Below are 20,864 nucleotides of genomic sequence, written 5' to 3'. Positions count from 1 at the left end.
GGATGATATTTATGTCTTCCCGCCCTCGGTTCTGTTTTTCTCTGAGACAGTGTGGTTTTCAGGTGTGGGATCCCATGTGGCCGTGAGGTGACCTCTTGTGCCCTGCCAGCTTCCCAGACCCCGCAGAGAACTTCGCTGCCCCAGAGCTCCAGCAGGAGTCTGAGGTTGACCATGAGTTTGTCCTCAAACCAAGCATTTTTGCCTTTGGGACTCAGAGCGCTGGCCAGGCCTGGGTGGGGTGTTGAGCCCAGGAGGGGGGGACAGAGGTGGCTGGGAGGATGGCACCAATGACTCTAAGTCACATGGACTGAGAGTAGGGGATGGGTGGACCCCTAAAGGAAAAGAGAGGGTCTTTTATCTAGAAGAGCAACTTGTCCTCAAACCACTATTGGTAGGAAGAAAGTACAGCTTGGTCTCCTGGCACATGTCACTCGGACCAGGTAAATGCAGGTGCGGTACCCCAACAGAGTGGCCCACTTGCCCATAGTTGGAGGTATCAATGTGCAGGCTTGTTACTTTATCTATTGTACATGACATATACAAGTGATAGTTTTGTGCTTGAACTTGAACCATTGAGCAAGTTTCCCCAACTTGTGGCCCAGCCCACAGGTACGGTTTGACACTCCCCTTGGGAGTTTCTCAGGAGTATGAGACAGAGAAGGGAGGCGAGTGTGTGAACCTCCTTCTGCCCCTGGGAAGGTTGGGGTGTGCAGCCAGATCTTCACATAGTCTTTGACGACCAACCTTCCACAAGGAAATGAAGACACAAAGGCCTTTAGCTGGAAGTACACAACCAGTTTTTTAATAAAGTCATTACAAATATGTACAAAGCGTCTCCAAGGTATGAAATTCCTCTTACAAAAGAGCAAACGAACCAGCAAGGTCAGAACCCAGAACAGAATGTCCCCATGCTTGCCGCCTCACCAGCTGAGCCAGAGGCCTCACCGAGGTTCCAAGCACCCCTCAGCCATCCCCACCACACACACAGGCTCCTGGGCGCTTGTAGTGCAAAAGACCTTGGAAGGATCGGGTGCGGGAGGGGACAAGAAGGAGGTAAGAAAAGCTTCCCATGTCCTAGGAAGTAAGTCAAACAGGCCCTGTTTGCAAAGTCATATGCTCCTCCTAAGGGCCTTATAGAAACAAGAAACACAAAGGGCAGGGGACAAACAGGTGACACCCCAGCTGAACCATCCAGCTTGCCCTGCAGGGTCCCCAAACACAACACTACTTACAATAGATCTAAGTCAGGCTCCCCTGCTCCCGGCTGGCCACCTGCCTTGGGCTTGGGCTTGCCCTTGAACTGGCAATGCCGTGGGACCAGCTCTGGAAGGAAGCCAGCTGTAACACACAGCCAAGCTCATGGGCTTGGGGGGTGGGGGGGAGGTCATGCTGACCTGAGTCCAAATCCTGACTCAGACACTTGACTCTTCTTTATGTAACCTCTCTGAGCCTCAGTTTCCTCAACTGTAAAATGGGAATGATAGCAGTACTGTCTTCCAGAGTGGGGTGAGGAAGAACCAAGTGGGAAATGTGGAAAGCACTCAGCAGGGTGCTCAGGAGCAGGGAGCCCACAAATGGTAGCTCTTGTCTCGTTGCCATGAGAAGCGGCCAGCGCCAGCGTCTTGGTGCTGGAGCTGAGCTGAGAATCGCAGGCTTGTTAATTACCTTCGTGATAGTGTGGCGCTCAGTACATGCGAATACTACAGAACAATCTGCCAGCGAGGCTTGGGGTCACAGTGATGACCCGACAAATCTGTTAAAAAAACTGTGAAACCAGACTGGGAAAGGACATTTAACATCATTTGTTCCAAGCAGGGCTGCCCCTCCACGATTCGTAAGTCTCATCCCAGATGGGATTCGACAACCTGGCACATTGTAGGTGCTCGATAAATAGGTGTGGAAGGAGCGAATTAAACATTTCAAAAAAATTTTCGGTTTAAGCTTTAAAAGGACACTTTGACATCAATTTCTTCTTTCTATCAGCTCCCATGAGGCTAGACCAGGGTATCTAACCTGTGCCCCTTCACCTTCCAAAGCTTCTGAGCCTCTAATTGGCCCAGGGGGACTTACTGGAACATTCAGAAGAGGAATTGATATCAACATACAAGTCCAAGTTCTGGTCACTGCAGCTTCTAAATACCAGGTGGACACTCAGAAAGTCCAAAATGGCAAACCAGTATCCCCAAAAGATGCTTGTGTAGGATCAGAGGAGGACTCCCCCGATTCCACAGCAGGGGCAAGTGATATCTTGTCACAGTCAGAAACATAGTAAAATAGAGCTAGGAGTTCATGAGATCAGATACGTACATTGTAAAGTCAAAGTCACAGCCCCATTGTTCTATGACAGTGTTCTTTCAATCACCATGTGCCATCAACATGGGAAAGAATTTTAAAATGAAACCACTGGAAGTGGAAAGGAAGTCTCCAGTGTCCCAAGGAAAGAGGCTAAAAACACGAATTGGGTTCACCGAGACACTCATGGTCCAGGACCATGGACAGCAGCCAAAAGAGGCAACTGGGCTCCCCCAAAGAAACCTGTTCCTTCGAGCTACATCTGTGGCCAGACGGAGTATGAAATGGAATCCCACCTTTGAAAGGGGGGGAAGAGATCTTAGTGGATAGAGGAGGATGGGGTAGGAGAAAGAAGCTTCCAGAGGGGAATGGATCTACCTTGGAACAGTGAAGTCCCAAGAGGTTGCAATCCTCATGGCTCCTGGCCCTCCCCACCCTCTGAGAGTCAGCATCAGGAAGGAGAAGGCCCTTCTGTTTGCACCTCACCTCATCATGCAGCAAGCTACCTAAACAATGATCTCACAGGCCTCCCTCTGCTTTGCCTGGACACACACACACACACACACACACACTGCTGTCTGCTGAAACCCGATATGAGGTCTTTTTTAAAATTTATTTCAAAACCTCCTTCCCTCCCTTTCTCTTCACAGATGCTCTGCAGTGAAACTAATCAAAATCAATGGCTCCTTGGCAGCCAGAGAAAAGGGGGGGGGGGATGATGCCAGCGCTTTACACACTGTGGAAATATTTTTTTAGGAAAAAAAAAAACACCACCCCACTATCTCATGCAATCCAAGTAATGCAACAGGAGAGACAGTGGAGACAATATATACATATATATATATATATCATGCTTCAATTTACTAATACAAATGTCCATCAAGAAGTCAAATCTCATATAAAAACAAACATTAAAAACAACCCCTTGTCAAAAATCGGGGCGGTCGAGAGAAGTGCACTCAAATTAATGATGTGCAAGGAAAAAAACAACCAGGATTAGATAAATACACGGTTTCTAATAATACAAGAGAGGATGTACAAGGGGAACTTGACTGCAAAGCTCCACCAGAAGGTCATGGGCACCCAGGTATCTCAGCGATGTGGCTTCATTGGAATCAGAATTGCCCCAAAGGCCAACCCGGCATTCAGGGTGTGGATCCTGCAGCGGAAATGTCATAAGCTAGTACACAGGTCAGGGTTGAAAAAGGGGGTTCTCTGACCTTTCCCCTGTGTCTGGGTGGTCAGCGTGTCCCCACTCTGGTGCAGCCTGTAAGCAGCAGAGAACTGTGATCGCATACGACTATAATAATGGAAAACCTCTCCCCCCAAAAGGGGTGAGCTTGACTCGGGCTAAAGAAAAGCAGAGGTTGTATTTCCTATCATCCTAATTAATTTGCCTTCTCTGAGCTGGAGACTTGGTGGGGTCCTTCTTCCCGCTGCTCTCCCCAGACCATGCCTACCATGCCTACGTACTACACACTCACCCTGTAAGCATAACCGTGGGGAGGGCTCATGGTGAAAGAAAACACACATCTGGGGGTCGGGGTGGAAGCTGCCCTCACCTTCAGCAATTTGCATTGCATTTTTTCCTCAAGGATTATTTAGCAAAACATCAGGCATGGATTTTTATTTATTTATTTTATTTTTTAAAAGAAAGACAGCTCCCAGCTTGCAGCAGCACTAAAAGGTCCTACATTGTCAAAGACCTGGTAATTTTCAGCAAAGCCTACGAGGAATGATTCCCATTCAGCCCCATGTCAACTTGAAAGACAGGCTGATGCCTCTGCCGGCTTCTTAGAACAGGAAGCTTGTCTGCTAACCAGCCCAGCGGACCCCCACACCCCCCCACCCCGCCCGTCTGTCAGTACCGGTACCGGGTGATGACCCGCAAATCCAGCCTCCTAGAATGACTCAACCTGCAGCCTGGCCCCTCACCATCTCTGCTTTGAAATCGGCAGTGTGATCCCCTGCACAGAGGAATAATACCTGTTTTTGTTGGATTTTTTTAAAATGAAAGCAAAAAAATTAATCATTGTTCCCTGAAGAGTCTTTGCAGCCAAGTCTCAGTCCAGCACACATCTTTTTTTTTTTTTTAGCCCTTCTAGAAACCTCTGAACATAGGAGCTCATTGGGGGGGGGGGTGCAATTAGACCCTCTGTCAGTCAGTGAGATGCTAGTGCATTTCATTTAAATGACCCGTGCGCTCCCCCAACGTACCTTGCTTATAAATTACCCTTGCCCAGAAAGTAGCCATTTCTTGGCTCTTGAATCCATAAAAACCCCTTGGGGAGTGGAGGAGGCCTGTGAGCTGAACTCCCAGGATCCTTTTTCAGGGGTGGAGGGGACAGCAGACAAGTCATACATGAGGTCAGCGTTCCACCTCGTGACCAGCAGGCCACTCCACGCCGTCCCCTCCCTCCTATCCTCCCGGACCTCCAGGTTTGTTCCAACACACCTCTAAATAGTCATCCCCACAAAGAGAAAGAGAAGAGACTTTCCCCTCATCCCTTCAGAGGAAAAAAAAAAAAAAAAAAGGAATCCAAAACAGCAAAAGGAAATCTCTCCTGTCCCCTGGCCTCGCGGGTCTGGAAACAAAATACCAAGGCAGCACCAGCGGGAACACTCTTAGCACCAGCAGAATTTAAGGGAAGCACCAGAGACACCAGGTTGGCAGGAAGAAAAAACAATCCCATTTGTCTTGATGGGACAGTGAGACTAGTTATCTATCTTCGGGATAGAGAGAGAGGCTAGGACCTGCCTCGACTTGGAGATGCAGGTACCCCAGATTGCCCCTACAAAAGGGCCTGAGCCCACCCCCCCTTTTTTTTCTTTCTAGTTTGCCTTTTGCTGCTTCACCTCTGACTCCACCAGCATCCCTCCCCAGGCGGTTGGTTGGCTCTGAGGCTAATAATTCCCACCAGTCTTGGCAATTTTTCTCGGTACACACAGCAAGCATCTCTTCCGGTGCCCCAGACATGAAAGAGTCAAGTTCACATTGGAAGGTGCAGAGAAGGGAGGGAACCACGTCCTCGACAAGGCATGCACTGAGTAGCAATATTCATATTTTCTTTTTGTATATATATAGACAGAGAGCTGTATGTAAATAGCATTGGGGTGTCTGCTTTCTGCAGCTGGATCTCCAAAGGGCTCCCCCAGTCCCATTCCGCGATGCTCTAGTCTCCAGGCTCTGTCTTTATCCTCCACTTCCTTCTCGAAGTGCCAACTGCAGCCTTTCAAGCTCTGGGCTCCCCCTCAGGACAACGGGAACCAGCTTTCTCCAAGGACACAGGGTTTTCACCAACCTGCAGAAATAGAGATTTGTATTTCGGTCAGTAGGCACGTGCCGACAGCCACTGGGGATGACGTCAGTGCCTTGGGCTTCTGCACAGCCTGGATATCGGGAGGAGGAGGGGGAGGGATGACAGCTGTTAGATACAAAGCTCTGTGTTTGGAGGAAAGGTTCCCCCAAAACTAGTCTTTATTTCTTTTTTACAGACAGAGAGAGAGTCAGAGAGAGGGATAGATAGGGACAGACAGACAGGAATGGAGAGACATGAGAAGCATCAATCATCAGTTTTTCGTTGTGACACCTTAGTTGTTCATTGATTGCTTTCTCATATGTGCCTTAACCGCGGGCCTTCAGCAGACCTAGTAACCCCTTGCTTGAGCCAGCTTGCTTGGGTCCAAGCTGGTGAGCTTTGCTCAAACCAGATGAGCCTGTGCTCAAGGTGGCAACCTCGGGGTCTCGAACCTGGGTCCTCCACATCCCAGTCCGATGCTCTATCCACTCACTGCGCCACCACCTGGTCAGGCCAAAGCTAGTCTTAATGCTCCCCCTGCCAAACTCTATCCACACAGCAGCCTTCCTTCAACATGCATGTGTGCACCCACCCCATCCCTCACTTCCAGACCTAAATGTTGACACAGTCATCGTCTGGGATTAAAAGGGATACTGCATTGTCACGCTGACTTTCTGCTTCTCCAGATCATCTATTCATGTCATAGACCCATAGTCAAGGCAGACTTGTAGGTCAGTCTCTGCTCTCATTCATTCATTCATTCATTCAGCCATCCATTCATTCATTCATTGCCAAACAGCCCCAGCACCATACCAAGTGTTACAGATCCAGTGACATAGTTTTGCCCTTGAGGGGCTCAGAGGCTGGCGGAGGGAGATGGGGAGACATTGATAATGGCAGTGTTGTGTGCATGAGAAGAGCATGCAATCTGGGTAAGCATGGGCTATAGGCACCCAGAGGAGAGGGAGCTTGTGAGGGAGAGGCGGAGTCAGGGAACGCTGCTTAGGGAAAAAGGCAGACCCCTGCTGAGTACCAAAGGAAACCAAGGAATTAGCCAAGCTAGGATGAGGCACTCCAGACAGGGCAGAAAAAAATGGCACAGATATTTGCAAAAGAATTGAAAATGTGTCCCCCACAAAAACTTGTACACAAATGTACATGGGAACATAATCCATAATTGCCAAAAACAACCTATATGTGCATCAACTAATGAATGGATGAATAGAATGGGATGTGTCTGTACACTGGAATATTATTAAGCCATGAAAAAGGAACAGACTACCAACACCTGCTACAATATGGGTGAACCTTGAAGACCTGATGCTACAAAAAAGAAGCCACACACCGAAGGACAAATATTGTATGATTCCATTTAAATGAAATGTCCAGATGAGATACATCTTTAGTGACAGAAAGGAGATAAATGGTTGGCCAGAGCTAGTGGAAATGGGAAGAATTGGGGAGTGACTGCCAATGAGTACAGGGCTTCTGGTGGGGAAACAAAAATGCTCTAAAACTGATTGTAGGGAATGGTTGTACAGCTCTGTGAATATAACAAAATACCTTGACTTGTGTACTTTAAAAGGGTGGATTTTATGGTGGGTGAATTATATCAGAAGAGGAAGAGGAGAGAGGAGGAAGAGGAGAGACAAGGTTGGAGCGTTAGCAGGAGCTGCACATTAACAGAAGAGATAAAAGAACATTTCACGCATTACTTTAAAGCAGGTGGAATAAGAACTGCCACGTGAGCGATGCAAGCCAAGTGGTTTAGAAGAGAGCGTGGGAGAGAGATCACTGTACGTCCTCCAAACTGGAAGGAGTTCGGGATATTGACCTGTATGAACCACACCAGCAGGCTCCCGGTGGCCTCTGGCTCCCTGCCAGGTCTAGTTGACAGCCGGCAGTAATGGGGTAGCAAGATCAGTGCCTGCCAGGGGGCTCTTTAGTCCAGCTCCTCAGCCCTCTCCAGGCTCGGGGACCTATTTCCTCATCTTACCCCTTCAGGTCAGGGCTGTTGCCAACCCAGCGGTAAGTACTGCATTATCCGTCGTTGGTTTCCCAACCCCTGCCCTCACATTGGTACATTCTTCTCCAATTACTCGGTTTGGGGATGCTCTCTGCCTTTTACTTGGACCTCAACCAATACCTGTAACTGCACAGAAGAGGTGAGTCATAAACACAGATCCCGCCATCTGCATTAGCAACACAGGACCTCACTATCTGCATTAGCTGATGGTCACAAAGGTCCAAGTCAGCAACTTTGAACCTTCAGGTGGTGTCGTTACCTGAGCTGAATGAATGTATATGATGAAGGGATAATAGCAATGGCGTCAGGAGAGGTGAGAGAGAAATGTGGTGTTTTGTTTTGTTTGAGAAATGGTATTTTTAAAGCTGTGACCCGCTTCATTCACAAAAGCAATGGCATTTTCTTGCAGAACTAGGTAGGACCAGCAATGGATTTTCACTTTTCCTGTCTGTAGGAGTCACTGAGCCTATGAATCTCTCTAAGGGTTCCCAGAGCTGCTAACTGAATGAGCTCCCACGTCCAGTTACGTGTTGGTTATAGGTTGGTGTCCACAGTGAAATATGAACATCGAGAGCACACCACTCTGGCCCTTGCCCTGTAGCTCATTTGGTTAGAGCATCGTCCCCAATACACCAAGGTTGCAGATTTGATCCCCGGTGAGGACACATACAAGAATCAACCAATGAATACATAACAAGTGGAACAAATTGATCTATCAATCTATCTATCTCTCCCTTCTTCTCTCCCTCTCTAAAATCAATCAATAAAAAATAAAATAAAAAGCACCCCAGTAGACAATATGTCACAATGTGCCACACACAGAAGTGGACCTCAGCACATTTTTGGGGGGATCTTACATTGGATGCCCTCAGCTAGGAATCTAGCTCACAGAAGTAGTCACATAAATGTGCTCAAGGATGTCTCCAATTTTATTTGTAATAGCAACAGTTCGGAAACAACCCACGTGTCCATCAATAGGAGGCTGGATTAACAAATTACGCTACATGCATATTAGAAAGAGGCAGGTCTAAAAATGCTGAGACAGAAAGTTGGCTATGGGTCTTAACTGAAAAGAGCAAATGGCCAAATAGCACAATGCCAGATCATTTTTCCACTAATATGTGTGCATGTGTGTGTGTGTCTATCTCCCTATTAAAAGGTATGAAAGAGAAGCAGAATACTGTAATGGTTAAAAGCACAGACTTTGGAGCCTGACACCTGAGTTGGACTCTTGATTCAGACAAATAAAAGGCTGTGTGACTTTTGGCCAATTACTTAAGCTCTCTGGGCCTCAGTTTTCCCTCATGGAAAAAGCGAGAAACTAATAGCAAATCTCATTGTGTTGATGTGAGGACTAAAGGTGTTAACGTATGTGGGCACCTGAGAATCCAGTGCATAATAAATCTGCATTTATTATTATTATATACTCTAGACCAGTGGTCCCCAACCTTCGGGCCGTGGACTGGTACCGGTCCGCGGGCCATTTGGTACCAGTCTGCAGAGAAAGAGTAAATAACTTACATTATTTCCGTTTTATTTATATTTAAGTCTGAACGATGTTTTATTTTTAAAAAATGACCATATTCCCTCTGTTACATCTGTCTAAGACTCACTCTTGACGCTTGTCTCGGTCACATGATACATTTATCCATTCCACCCTAAAGGCTGGTCCGTGAAAATATTTTCTGACATTAAACCGGTCCGTGGCCCAAGAAAGGTTGGGGATCACTGCTCTAGACCAGTGGTAGTCAACCTGGTCCCTACTGCCCACTAGTGGGCGTTCCAGCTTTCATGGTGGGCGGTAGCGGAGCAACCAAAGTATAAATAATAAGATAGATTTAACTATAGTAAGTTATTTTATAAAGATGTATTCTGCCAAACTTAGCGAAAATCCGACATAATGTACTTGGTAAGTAATTATTATTATATGCTTTAACTTGCTGTAACTCTGCTTTATAAATGTTAGAAAGTAAAGTTACTTCCCTACTTTATAAATCACCATTACTGTGGAACCAGTGGGCGGTTAGAAAATTTTACTACTAACAGAGATACAAAAGTGGGCGGTAGGTATAAAAAGGCTGACTACCCCTGCTCTAGGCTAAGTTATGCCAGGGGAGTAGAGAAAGCTTTACTTTCCATACTTTATGTCTGCATTATTCGTTTTTGGGGTTTTTTTTTGGGGGGGGGAGTTCTTCCCAAGGAGCAAGTAATAATTTACAATTTTAAACTATTTTCTAAACATTAAGTCCGCCGCCACCTAGGAACTGCTGTCCTGCCCCTGGGATGTTTTCCCTTAAACTTGGCTCATAACAAACCCTCTCCAATGCTGACTCACAGCCACAGCTCATGACTGAGGAGATTCATGAAAGCCCTTTAAAAAGCGTCCCAATTCCCACTTTTCACCACAGTATGGAGGGAGCAGGCAGGCCAGGGGTGGGGGTGTGGAGAAGGAGAAATGGTGAGTGAAGTCCCACATTCCAGGGCTTTCAGTCCCCAGGCTGCAGTCCCCGGCACTGGAGCAGGAACATGGCCATCTGTGAACCCCGCTGTCGCACGAGGTGCAGGAGGCTCAATCCTTTCCCCTCTACCTGAGAAAAGTTAGGACTTGCATTCCCTCCTATGAAGCCACAATTATTTTTTTTAAAAAATAATTTTGGGCCATGGCTGGGTGGCTCAGTGAATGGATAAAGTGTCATCCCAACGCACCAAGGTCATGGGTTCAATCCCCAGTGAGGGCACATATGGGAAACAACCAATGAGTACACAACTAAAAAATGGAATGACTAAGTGGAACAAGTTGATCCTTCTCTCTCTCCCTCTCTCCCTCTCCCTCTCTCTCTTCTCCCCCTCTCAAATCAATGGAAAAAAATTGTAATACGGCCCTGGCCGGTTGGCTCAGTGGTAGAGCATCGGCTTGGCGTGCAGGAGTCCCGGGTTCAATTCCTGGCCAGGGCACATAGGAGAAGCGCCCATCTGCTTCTCCACCCCTCCCCCTCTCCTTCCTCTCTGTCTCTCTCTTCCCCTCCTGCAGCCGAGGCTCCATTGGAGCAAAAGATGGCCCGGGCGCTGGGGATGGCTCCTTGGCCTCTGCCCCAGGCGCTAGAGTGGCTCTGGTTGCGACAGAGCTACTCCTCGGATGGGCAGAGCATCGCCTCCTGGTGGGCGTGCGGGTGGATCTTGGTTGGGCGCATATGGGAGTCTGTCTGACTGCCTCCCTGTTTCCAGCTTCAGAAAAATACAAAAAAAAAAAAAAATTTAATACTTTTTTTGCTCTTGCTATTTGCACAAGTGATAACTTATAAATTCAAACAATAGAAGATATAGAAATAAAAGGAAAGCCCCTCTTCCTCCCACCCCTAGCCCTCCCAGATTATTTTCTGAGCATCACAGATACCACGTCTCTCCCCACCCCATCACTGTGTCCCTGGAGCCCAACATAATGCCCGCACATCGTAGGCACTCAATCCAACACGTGGAGTGAGATTGAGTAAGTGCGCACATGACTAAAGGTGGCAACTTCCCCATGCCTCCATCTTTGGTTTCAATGGGCTGATTCTGCCTATGGAGTTCAGGTGGCACCAGTGGTCGGTCCTGGTGTCTAAGACTCCCAGGGACAACACTCTGCAAGGAGAATTTTCCTAGAGGGAAGAAGGTTGCTCTGGTCTGTGTCATTGCTAACATTTCCATCATGTCGCTCATGCTGTCCAATTAGGAAGCCCGGTCTGAAAAGACTGTGGGGAGCGGGCTGAACAAGCAGAAGGCTGGTTTGGGTGTGAAAGAGAGGAGGGGACATCTGGCAGGTCCTGGAAGAAGTACTGGCTCTCCTCTGCCCAGCCTCCTGCTACCTCAATGGTTCTCCATGCCAGCAGTGAATCGTTATCAATGCTATTATGAAGTTATCAGTTCCATCAGTGTATAGTTATCAATATTATCATCAATAGTTATCAATACTCTCACTGAGTAATTATCAATACTCTCATGAATAATAGTTGGTGTTATCAGTGAGCAGTTATCAATGCTTTGTGTATATAGTTATTTTTAAGTGTTGGTGGGACAAAATTCAAGTGCAGGTCAGATTCAGTTGGGAGGCCACCAGGTTTCAACCCTTGCCCACACACTCAGACACTCTGTGTATGGGTAGCTATCTCTGTGCTACCTCTGGTTTCCCATCTGTAAGGTGAGCGAACTGGGTTAGATGGTCTCTAAAGTCCTGGGTAGTTCTGGCTATGTGTCTAGAACGGTGAGCTTTTGAGGCATAGGTCTTTTAAGAAACAGATCAAAGTCATGGTTTCTCTCTCTCAAGTGGCAGGAACAGAGGAGTATGAAATCAGCCAATTTGATGTGTCATATCTGGGGGGTCCCCAAATTCCCTGAGATCTCCCCAAATTCATTCATTCATTCATTTGTGAAGCCCGCACTGTGCTGGTCTCCATGCCAGTACTAGAATACAGTAATGGGCAAAATAGACATGATTGACACCCTTATGGGACCTGGACACCAGTGTCACCCAGGTTGGAAAGTCTTACGCTAGATGTCCGCCCAGCCCTGGTACAGTGGCTTAAGCAGGCTGTTGGCAAGCCACCGAGTGAGACAGGCAGAAGTACCAACTGCTTTATGCAAAATGCACAGAAAAGTCCCTTATCAGTTCCTACCATACTATGACTATGGGCCCACAGACTGAATTGTATACCAAATAAAACAACACTGTCATTTCCTATTTTCTGAACATCATGTGATGTACCTCATGCTGCTCACAAAATAAAGGCACAGGCCTAAGGGGACCCAGCTGGTAAATGGCCATTCGGGACCTAATTCAAAAATCAGCCTGATGCCAAAGTTCATGTCACTTTCCACCCAGCTATCCTGCCTCAGCATAATATCGGGGTGAATAAGATCAATAGTAAGTATATCTGAATCAAGAATTAGGCCCCACAGTGTGCCAGCAGGCTGAAACATTTTCAATCGGGGCTGTCTTTGCAAATGGTGTCGATTCTCGAATCTGTCCCATTGACCTGGGCACATTCCCACTCTCTGAAGACACTCCCCTCCAAAGCCACTTTGTCTCAGTTCCCCTGTCATCAGTGTGTTAGCGTATTACAGTATTTATTAAGGACAAGATCCAAGAATATCAGATGAACGTGGTACATGCCTGGCAGGCAGAGATGCTCTCCAGACCCTAGTGACACTGCTGTGACTTGGAGCCTTTCGTTGAAGTTGGGAAGGGCATTCAAGGAGTCATCTGTACTCACACGCACTCCAACAATGGCTAGAGATTCCACCCACAAAGAACCTTCCACAAAAGCTCAACACAGATTTCGCTGAAGATGGTGACAGCCCAACTGTCACCAAACTGATAGCCATATTCTTCTACACGGAGGCCAGCGACATGAATGAGAAATGGGAACAAAGGACCATGTGTGTCCAGAAAGCCCTTCTGGACCTTTAGTACAAGACTATGATACTCTTTAGATAACCTTTATGGTAAAGGAATGTTTATACAGGCTTTGCTATCAAAATTCCACTTGTGGGCATTATTAAGAAAACCATCTGGGACGCAACCAGAGTTGTACATGCGGCTGTCCTCCGTCATGTTGGAAACAACCTAGATGTCCAACAAGAGCAGGCCAGGAGTCAAAAGGATGGCACAGCCCAATGACAAAACATGAAGCAGCCTCTCAGAAGCGTGTGGGAAAAGATACAAGGCGGAAAGAAATAGGATAGAATAAAAGGGTTAGGTTTCAGAGACTATATCTAGAGTGATTCCATTTGTTAAAGTACCTATCAGTGCGTTTTTTAGAATGGGAAGAAATCGATCAAAATATTAACAACAGGTAGTGAGATCAAAACAATCAACTAAAATTTTTCTTTTATTTGGCATTTCCCAAATATTTGATAATGAACTTGCAAAAAAATTTTTGTAATAAAAAAAAGGCGTTTTTTGTTTTGTTTTGTTTTTAAGGAACATTACATAAAGTTTCCCAAAGCAATTTAATACCATCTTGCCCAAATCTGTGGCCTATGGAACAAAGATTCAATGATGACAGCTCCCTGTGGGGGCTCCAATTTTCTCTCCACAGGAGGGTAAAGGAAGTTTCTCTTTCCCTGGGTATCCAACAGTAATAAGAGAACGCATCTCAGTGAGGTGGGCTAAGGCAGAAGCCCCCTACGGAATAGCAGAGGCAACTGTTTAGGGCAGGAAGGAGAGAGAGAGGACAATTACTGGGTTGAAAGGCAAAATTTCTTAGGCAGCGGAAGCCCAGCCAGGATCCACAATATTCCGAGTGCAATGAGGGTTGGGCATCAGTACAGGGACCAGGACCTCTCGGACCCTGGCTAGAGGTAAACAAGTTCACTTCCACTGAGAGGCCTTCTGTTCCTGAAGTCTAGGAACATCTAAAGCCAGGGGCTGTGATTGGTTCTGTGTCCTTGCATCCTGGTGTCTAGCTCTGAGCTGGTGCTCAATTCATGTTTGCAAATCATGAGGATAGGATGTTGTAGCCCCCTTTCCTGCATCTCATCTGCTTCTTCTCTTGTCATGTGCTGTAGGCATGTATCAATGCCAATACTTATGAAATCCTCTCTGAACTTGGTTTTCCCCCCAGTCCCTTCTTCCCATTGCACTTAGAACTCCACCTCCTTACCACGGCCTGATCTAGCCCCTGACTATCCCTCAGATATCTTCCACCCCAAGTTCATATAGCATTAGCCACACTGCTCATTTTTTTCTTCCTCAAACCTACCATGCAAGGTCTCATCTCCAGGCCACTGGATGTGCTAATCTCTCTTCTCATAACACCTTTCTTGCAGGTCTTCACATGGCTGGTTCCTTCTCGTCATCCAGGTCACCAATGCCCTGGTTCTTCCTCAAAGTGACCACCCCTAACCACTGCAGGTAGGGAGTCCCCTGGACTCTCCCTATTACATTACCTTTGTGTATTACTTTCAGAGCCCGTGGCACTTTCTGAAATGATCTCTGTGGTAGACTGCATAATCCAAAGATAGCCACAGTATCTCCTGCCCACATGCTGTTTTAGAACCTTGCCACTCCATGATGGAGTAGCATCTAATTCCACTCTCCTTGAATAGGAGCAGTCTTGTAACTTTTTTTGTAGCTAAAATGACTTCTGAAGCTGGGTCAGAAAAGGTCAAACAGCTTCCACCTGCCCCCCCCCAGCCCCCACCCCACACTCCCTCAAATGTTTGCTTTTGAAGCTCTGAGTCGTCATGTCAGAATTCAACAACCATGAGGCTGCCACGCTGTGGGGAAGCCCAAGCCACAAGAGGAAGCTGAGTGTAGGTGCTCTGATTGGCAATCTTAGCTAGCACCAAGAGCCAGATCTATAAATGAAGATCCCTCTCCACCTCCATGATTCTAGTCCAGCCAGCCTAGAGCAGAGACAAGTCACAGGGGTGATGCCTGTCTGAACTCCTACCCCATAGAATATATGGGCATAATCATACATAATGAGCATAATTGAGTGTTTTACGTCATTAGGTTTTGGAGTCATTGGTTACATTGGCAGTAGTAACCAAAACAATCATTTGGTTTTCTTCCCACTAAAATATAGGCTACATGAGAGTAGGGGCTTCTGTGTCTTGCTCCTTCCTGTGTCCACAGTGCCCTTGCACATAGCAGGCATTCAATAATTACTAGGTAAATTACGTGAAAGGAGCTGAATTTGGGAAACAATAATACCTGTCTTGCATAGTTTCTGACTGATTCATGTATTCACTGCATATTGTGCACCTACTACGTGACAAGCAAGTCATGGGGGGGGGGTCAGGGAGCTAGGGACACTGTGGGACGATCCTATCATCACATATGGTGATGCCGGAGGGGAAACAGAAGCCCCCAATCCACTCTCCCCTACCTCCAATGTAGGTCTGAAAAGCTGACTTTTCAAAAAACCAGAGGTGCAGTTGCCAGACCCACCCAGCCTACATCTGGCGGTGTATTTAATTTTCCCCGGGTGTGGTTGCTTTTACATCCACAGCTCAGTCACTTGTGCTCTGGCCTCTCACTAGGCAAGCGGGTGACTCTAGACAGGGACCATGTGGCAGGAAGGCTGCACATCTGGCCCCTTCCCAGGGGTTCCTGCCCAACAGCTGTCTCCTGCTACTCCGTTCTTTTCTTTCCTTTCTCTCCCCTCCTCTCCTTTCCCCTCTCCTCGCCTCGCCTGGGCTTTCAAGCTCTAGAAGAACTGCAGGCAGGGTGCAGCTCTAAAAGTAATGCAGGCAGGGTGCAGCCAGATGGGGGAGAAGCCTGAAGGATGCACCTACAGGTTTAACCACTTAATCTCCAAAGTACCTGCCAAGCTCCCGTTAGCAAGTCTGGCTGGCAGGCCTGGCTGTCATGAATTCATTAAAGCACGCTCCTGCTGGCCCGTTGCCTTCCTTGCCCCAGAACCCCCATCGTTGTCGCCTCTTGGGCCTGCAAAATCTACTTTTCCCCTCTTTTCCTCAATCCCAAATCAAGATTCTGCCCACCCGTGGCCTTCTCTTCCAGGCAGATTCTTTGACTCCACTTTCTCCCTCCCTGCCCCTTCCCAAGGCACACTTCCCCCTCCCTCCCACACCTCTGCCGGCCAGCACTCACCATAAAGCATCTTTTGTTCCCTCTCTCCTGTATCTTAGAGCACAGACTGGTTAAATCACACCCATCCTCCTCCTGGCCTCCCCCAGGCTCTCAAAGAAAGGGAATCTCTCTAGTGCAGGAATTCCCGGCTCCCCACCCCCTCTGCTTGCTGCCTAGTATCTCCTCATCCCCTGCTCCCCCAAATCATCTGAGGGGGGCGAGGGCTGAAGGTCCTCAAAGACAGAAACGCCAGTTCCATTTCTGACTTTGCCTTTGATTTTTATGACTCAGGTGGATGCTCTCTGCCTCAGTTTCCCCCACAAAACAATCAGAATGGCAGTAGCTACTTCATAGCATCCTCTTTTGAGTGAACTAAGTGTCAGGCACTGCACTAGGCACTTTAAGTGAATGCTCTACTACCATCCTCCCAACAACCCTGGAGTACAGCTCTAATTTACAGATAAAGGCTCAGAGAGGTCATGGAGCTTACCCCAAGGTCACACTGCCAGCAAGTTCCTGGGGTGGGACTTAAATCCCATTCCATCTGATCCCTAAACCCATCTTAACTGGTGTCTTATCCCGGCCCTCCTGACCCTAAATTCTCCGAAAGGACAAGTAGGAATGGTGTGGCGTTGCCAGGAATGACTATGGTAAAATGTTGTCTACTTTGGGAAAGAAAACTATTAAATGCACAATCATAATCCTAACAGCTCACATTTATATTCCCTTCTTTCGTGCTCCAGGCACTGTTCTCGACCTTTCTGTGTGTGTTAATTCATGATACACTCCTGACAATATCTATGCTTTACATACGATGACTGTCCCTATTTTACAGGCAGGAAAACTGAGTCTCAGGGTGTGTGTGTGTGTGTGTGTGTGTGTGTGTGTGTGTGTGTGTGTTTAAATGACTTCTGAGAAAAGTATTGCTAGCTCACAGTATTGCTAGCTCACAGCTGTGGCTCAAAACACGACTGTTGAAACTATTGTCTGGCATACAGCTAAGGTCACCCTTTGTGCGTAAGACAAGACTTGCCTGCCTTATCCGGCTGACTCAGACCTCCCTGAAACTCCTCAAGTACCCTATGAGCATTCCCATGTCTCCTGTGGTGTACGAAAAGTGGAGAGGTCCTCACAGCGGACTCAGCAAACGGTCTTTGTCCTGTGTATTGACTTCCACTTCCTCCTAACTTACCGGAGGGTGGGAAAGATGGGTTCCCCCAATTAAGCGCAAAGCATAATAAAGCCTGAGCTGCAGGAGGCGAGCGGTGAGAAGAGAACTCCGGTCCCTAGGTTAGGGGCCCAGGCTGGAAGCTGGAGAATGGCGAACCCTGGGATGGAGCGCCCCAATGGGGTGATACACAAACCTACCGGTGTCCCGAGGGAGTAAGGGGCCGCGCGAGAGGCAGGAGAACCCTGGAGGACGCGTCTGCAGGGAACTCCCAGGCAGGGCGCAGCAGGCGGAAGGAGACCCATGGGCGTGGTAAGGGGTGGCCTGGAGGCAAGACGCAGCCAACTCTTGGGCAGAGCAGAGTGAAGAGGGGGAAATAAACTCAACAGCGACAATTATCTGCCGACAAAGCACCAGCGAAACTCTTCTCCGCCCCCTTCACCTGCTGCAGGGGTCCTACCCTGCGCCTGGGCTGGGCCACCTCCCGGCCCGCAGCCTCCTCCTTGGGGCCTGGGGGCACCCCCAGCCCCGGTGCGCGCACGCTGTGGGGGCTCTCGCCTGGCGTTTCCCGCCTCCTGGGTGGGGTGCTTAGCATCTCGCACCACCGTGTCCTAGGAAAGGAGTGTCTTCCCAAAACTCACCTGGACCCCAAGACAGGACGAAGCCGTGCACTAGCTCTGCTCCCCATTTCTAGTGGATTACTCTGGCTTCCTATCTCTTCTTCCAACCCCCTTTCCCATTACCTTGCAACTTGTTCTCCAGACAGGCTTTTTCTGCAGCTTCCCCGACCTTCCATTCTTTCTCGGTCTTGCCACCCGTTTATTACCCACCCCACCCCCACCTGCCTTTTCCCAATTTCACACTTTGGACTTTGGGTCTCTCTCTTGACTCCCTTTATTTTGTCCCCTGAGTCGGGTGCAAAATGTTCCCGCTCCTGGGATTTGGTAGCCCCAGCCTGGCCGCTGCCGGCCGAGGGAGCCCCTCTTCCCAGAGGGGGAATAGCGGATAGGACCTCTGGGAACCCGGCAGGGAGCGCCCCAAAGCGCGCAACTCTCTTCGCCAGCGCCCGGGCTGCGCCGGCCCACGCGACATCTGTCACCCGCGCTCCCGGCTCACACCCCGCGCACCCCCGCAGTTCCCCGGGCGCTGCCACCCCCCACGCTCCGGCTGCCGCCTCTTCCCGCAGGCACAGACGCTTGGGCCTCGACTTCGGGTGCCGCGCCAGCTTCCCAGGGTGTCGGCGCGTGGCGGGGCTCGGCCAGGACCCGAGCAGGCGGCATTCATGGGCCGAGGCATCCTGGTGTTCCTGGCTTTCTCATCTTCGACCTTTACATTCCGGCGTTAGACCCACCTATGGTGGGCTCGGCCTGATTCTCTCCACCCCACTCTCTACAGCTGATTTTTCTGTTCCAGAGTCTAAAAAGACGTTCCTTACTCGTTTGTCCCCCTCTCCCCCAAAACGCCTAACGCAGTGCCAGGCGCACAGCTCGTACTCAGTAATTCCCCGGCCTCAAAGGCCTAGCGCATAGTAGATGGTCAGTACCTCTTTCCGACTAGGACCAAACACACTAAGCGCTCCACACTCATTCCCCACCCCCACCACCGAACAGTGCCTAACCTTTTGCAAGCTCTCTTCCTAAACTGGGCCCAGCACCCACAAGGAGCTCAATAAATGCTGTTTCATTAAGGCTTCCTTATGGAGTTTCCCTAAGAGCCTCAGATCCCAGCCCACTTCGGGGGCATCTCCTCCGGTTCAGCTCCAACCGCCTGGTGAAGAATGAGCCACGCTCCTTAAACGGGACACCTCTTTGGGGAAGGAGCGAAGAAGTTGCCAAAGCGAAGGAAAATTGCAAAGTGCGCGGGCCTTGGGGAGAAAGAGAGCCAGCCAGAAACCTGGAGGGGGTAGGGAGAAGAAGCGAGATGCGCTCCAGGCGCAGGAGAATGGGGAACAGAAACTGGAGAAGTGACACTTAAGGAGAACCGGGTTTGGAGTGGAAATGATGGAGACGGTGGCGACTTAAGACCGCCAGGCGGCTTGGAAGAGGATGGGGAACTTGTCTTGAAACAGCGATTGATTATAATTATCTGGCGTGGCTTGTAACTACGTTGTCACAGCAAGCATACTTTTTTTTTTTTTTTTTAACTTGTATTGTGTTTATTTGAGGGGCTGGTGGGGATTATGGAGGCTGAAGTCCTCCCAAAGCTACCCTGCTGGGGGGAGTGGCAAGATGCGCTTAAGGATTCAGGGAGAAGGGGAGAGAAACGGTAGGCCTGACACTTGGAAGAAGAGATGGGGACTGGACAGGAGGGACAAGAAGATCCTTGTGAGAGAAGGGAGCCGAGAAAGAAGGAGATGGGAAGGGAAGAAAGCCAAACTTGTTCTCTAGTTCCCAGGCCAGCCCAGCGTCTCCAGTCCCCAGCTGCCGCGCCCGGGGACTCGCTGGCTGACTCGCGTACCTGTTGCTCGCTCCGGCTGGGTCTCGGCTCCGGCCCCACCAAGAAGCCCCGCGTTCCTACAAGTTCCGCCTGCCGAGCAGCCAGGCCGCCAGCGCCGCCACCTGCGCGGCCGCGCACAGCCAGGGCCAGTAGGTGGGGAGCGCGCCGGGAGCCGGTGCCCTCCGGCTCCGCGCGCGGCGCCGCCACATGGTGCGCTGGTGCAGCTCGTCGCCGAGCGCCTTGAGCCGGGCGGCCGTGAGCTGCGCCGCGGACGAGCGCAGACCTAGGCGGCCCGCGCTGCAGGCGCACACGGCTGGGGGGCCGCGGCCGCGGTGCAGGGGGCACGGGCACATGACCGCTCGCCTTGTTCCCTCCCCGCGCTCGGGCCGCCCCTCGCCTCCTTTCCCTCCGGCCTCTGCGCCTGTCTCCGCCGCGCTCCAGCCGCCGGGGGCCTCCCCTGGACACCAAGTTTCTCCTGGTGTTGTGCGTTTGTTGTGCTGACGGCGCTATTATTAATTAAAGTGTCACATGGTGGAGGGGGGCGGGGAGGGCTGAGGAGGGGGGTTACATCATCCGGCCCCGGGAGGGAGGGGGGCTGCAGGCAGAAGAAACCGAGAGGTAACTTTTAACCCTAGCAGCGCCGGCAGCAAAGGGGTGTGTAGTTTGGGAGCCGGGGAGCTCGGCGTGCTAGGAAGCCACAGGGCGCCCCGCCGCCAAGGTCCTGAGCTAGGAGGGTCGCGGGGGACCCCCGCGGAGGCGTGGAGCGCCAGCAAAGGTTTTAGCCTTCCTTTTTGTTTTTTGTTTTTTTTTTCCTGAAGCCAGCTCCAGTTCCGATTTGGCCAGGGAAGCAGGCTTGTTTGCCGTTTTGGATGAAGCTGATATCGAATTCGTCTGTATCATTCCAAAATATTCCTAGGCTATTGTTTTGTCTAGGGGAGATAGGTTGGTTCAGAATCTTATGAGAGGGCCAGATGCAACCCAACTTGCCTACTTTCAGGTCTGACTCGGCACCTGTAGGCTTCGGATTTGAACACACGCGACCTACCCCCCCCCCCCCCCCCCCCCCGC

At 49.6% G+C, this 20,864-nt stretch overlaps 1 protein-coding gene across 1 annotated transcript; it reads right to left on the bottom strand.

Annotated features, from left to right (window-relative positions):
* Positions 1 to 4,350: 4,350 nt before the first annotated feature.
* HRK (harakiri, BCL2 interacting protein) lies at positions 4,351 to 20,248 on the bottom strand. Its single transcript, XM_066370822.1, has 2 exons — positions 19,818 to 20,248; positions 4,351 to 5,594 (listed from the first exon to the last, which is right to left on the bottom strand). Exon 1 carries the CDS (start codon positions 20,147 to 20,149, stop codon positions 19,874 to 19,876), a length of 276 nt encoding a protein of 91 aa, XP_066226919.1. The 5' UTR covers positions 20,150 to 20,248; the 3' UTR covers positions 4,351 to 5,594; positions 19,818 to 19,873.
* Between the last annotated feature and the right edge of the window lie 616 nt (positions 20,249 to 20,864).

Source organism: Saccopteryx leptura, chromosome 2 (genome assembly GCF_036850995.1).
Source record: "Saccopteryx leptura isolate mSacLep1 chromosome 2, mSacLep1_pri_phased_curated, whole genome shotgun sequence".
Classification (NCBI taxonomy): domain Eukaryota; kingdom Metazoa; phylum Chordata; class Mammalia; order Chiroptera; family Emballonuridae; genus Saccopteryx; species Saccopteryx leptura.
This window is presented reverse-complemented; position numbering and strand designations above follow the sequence as displayed.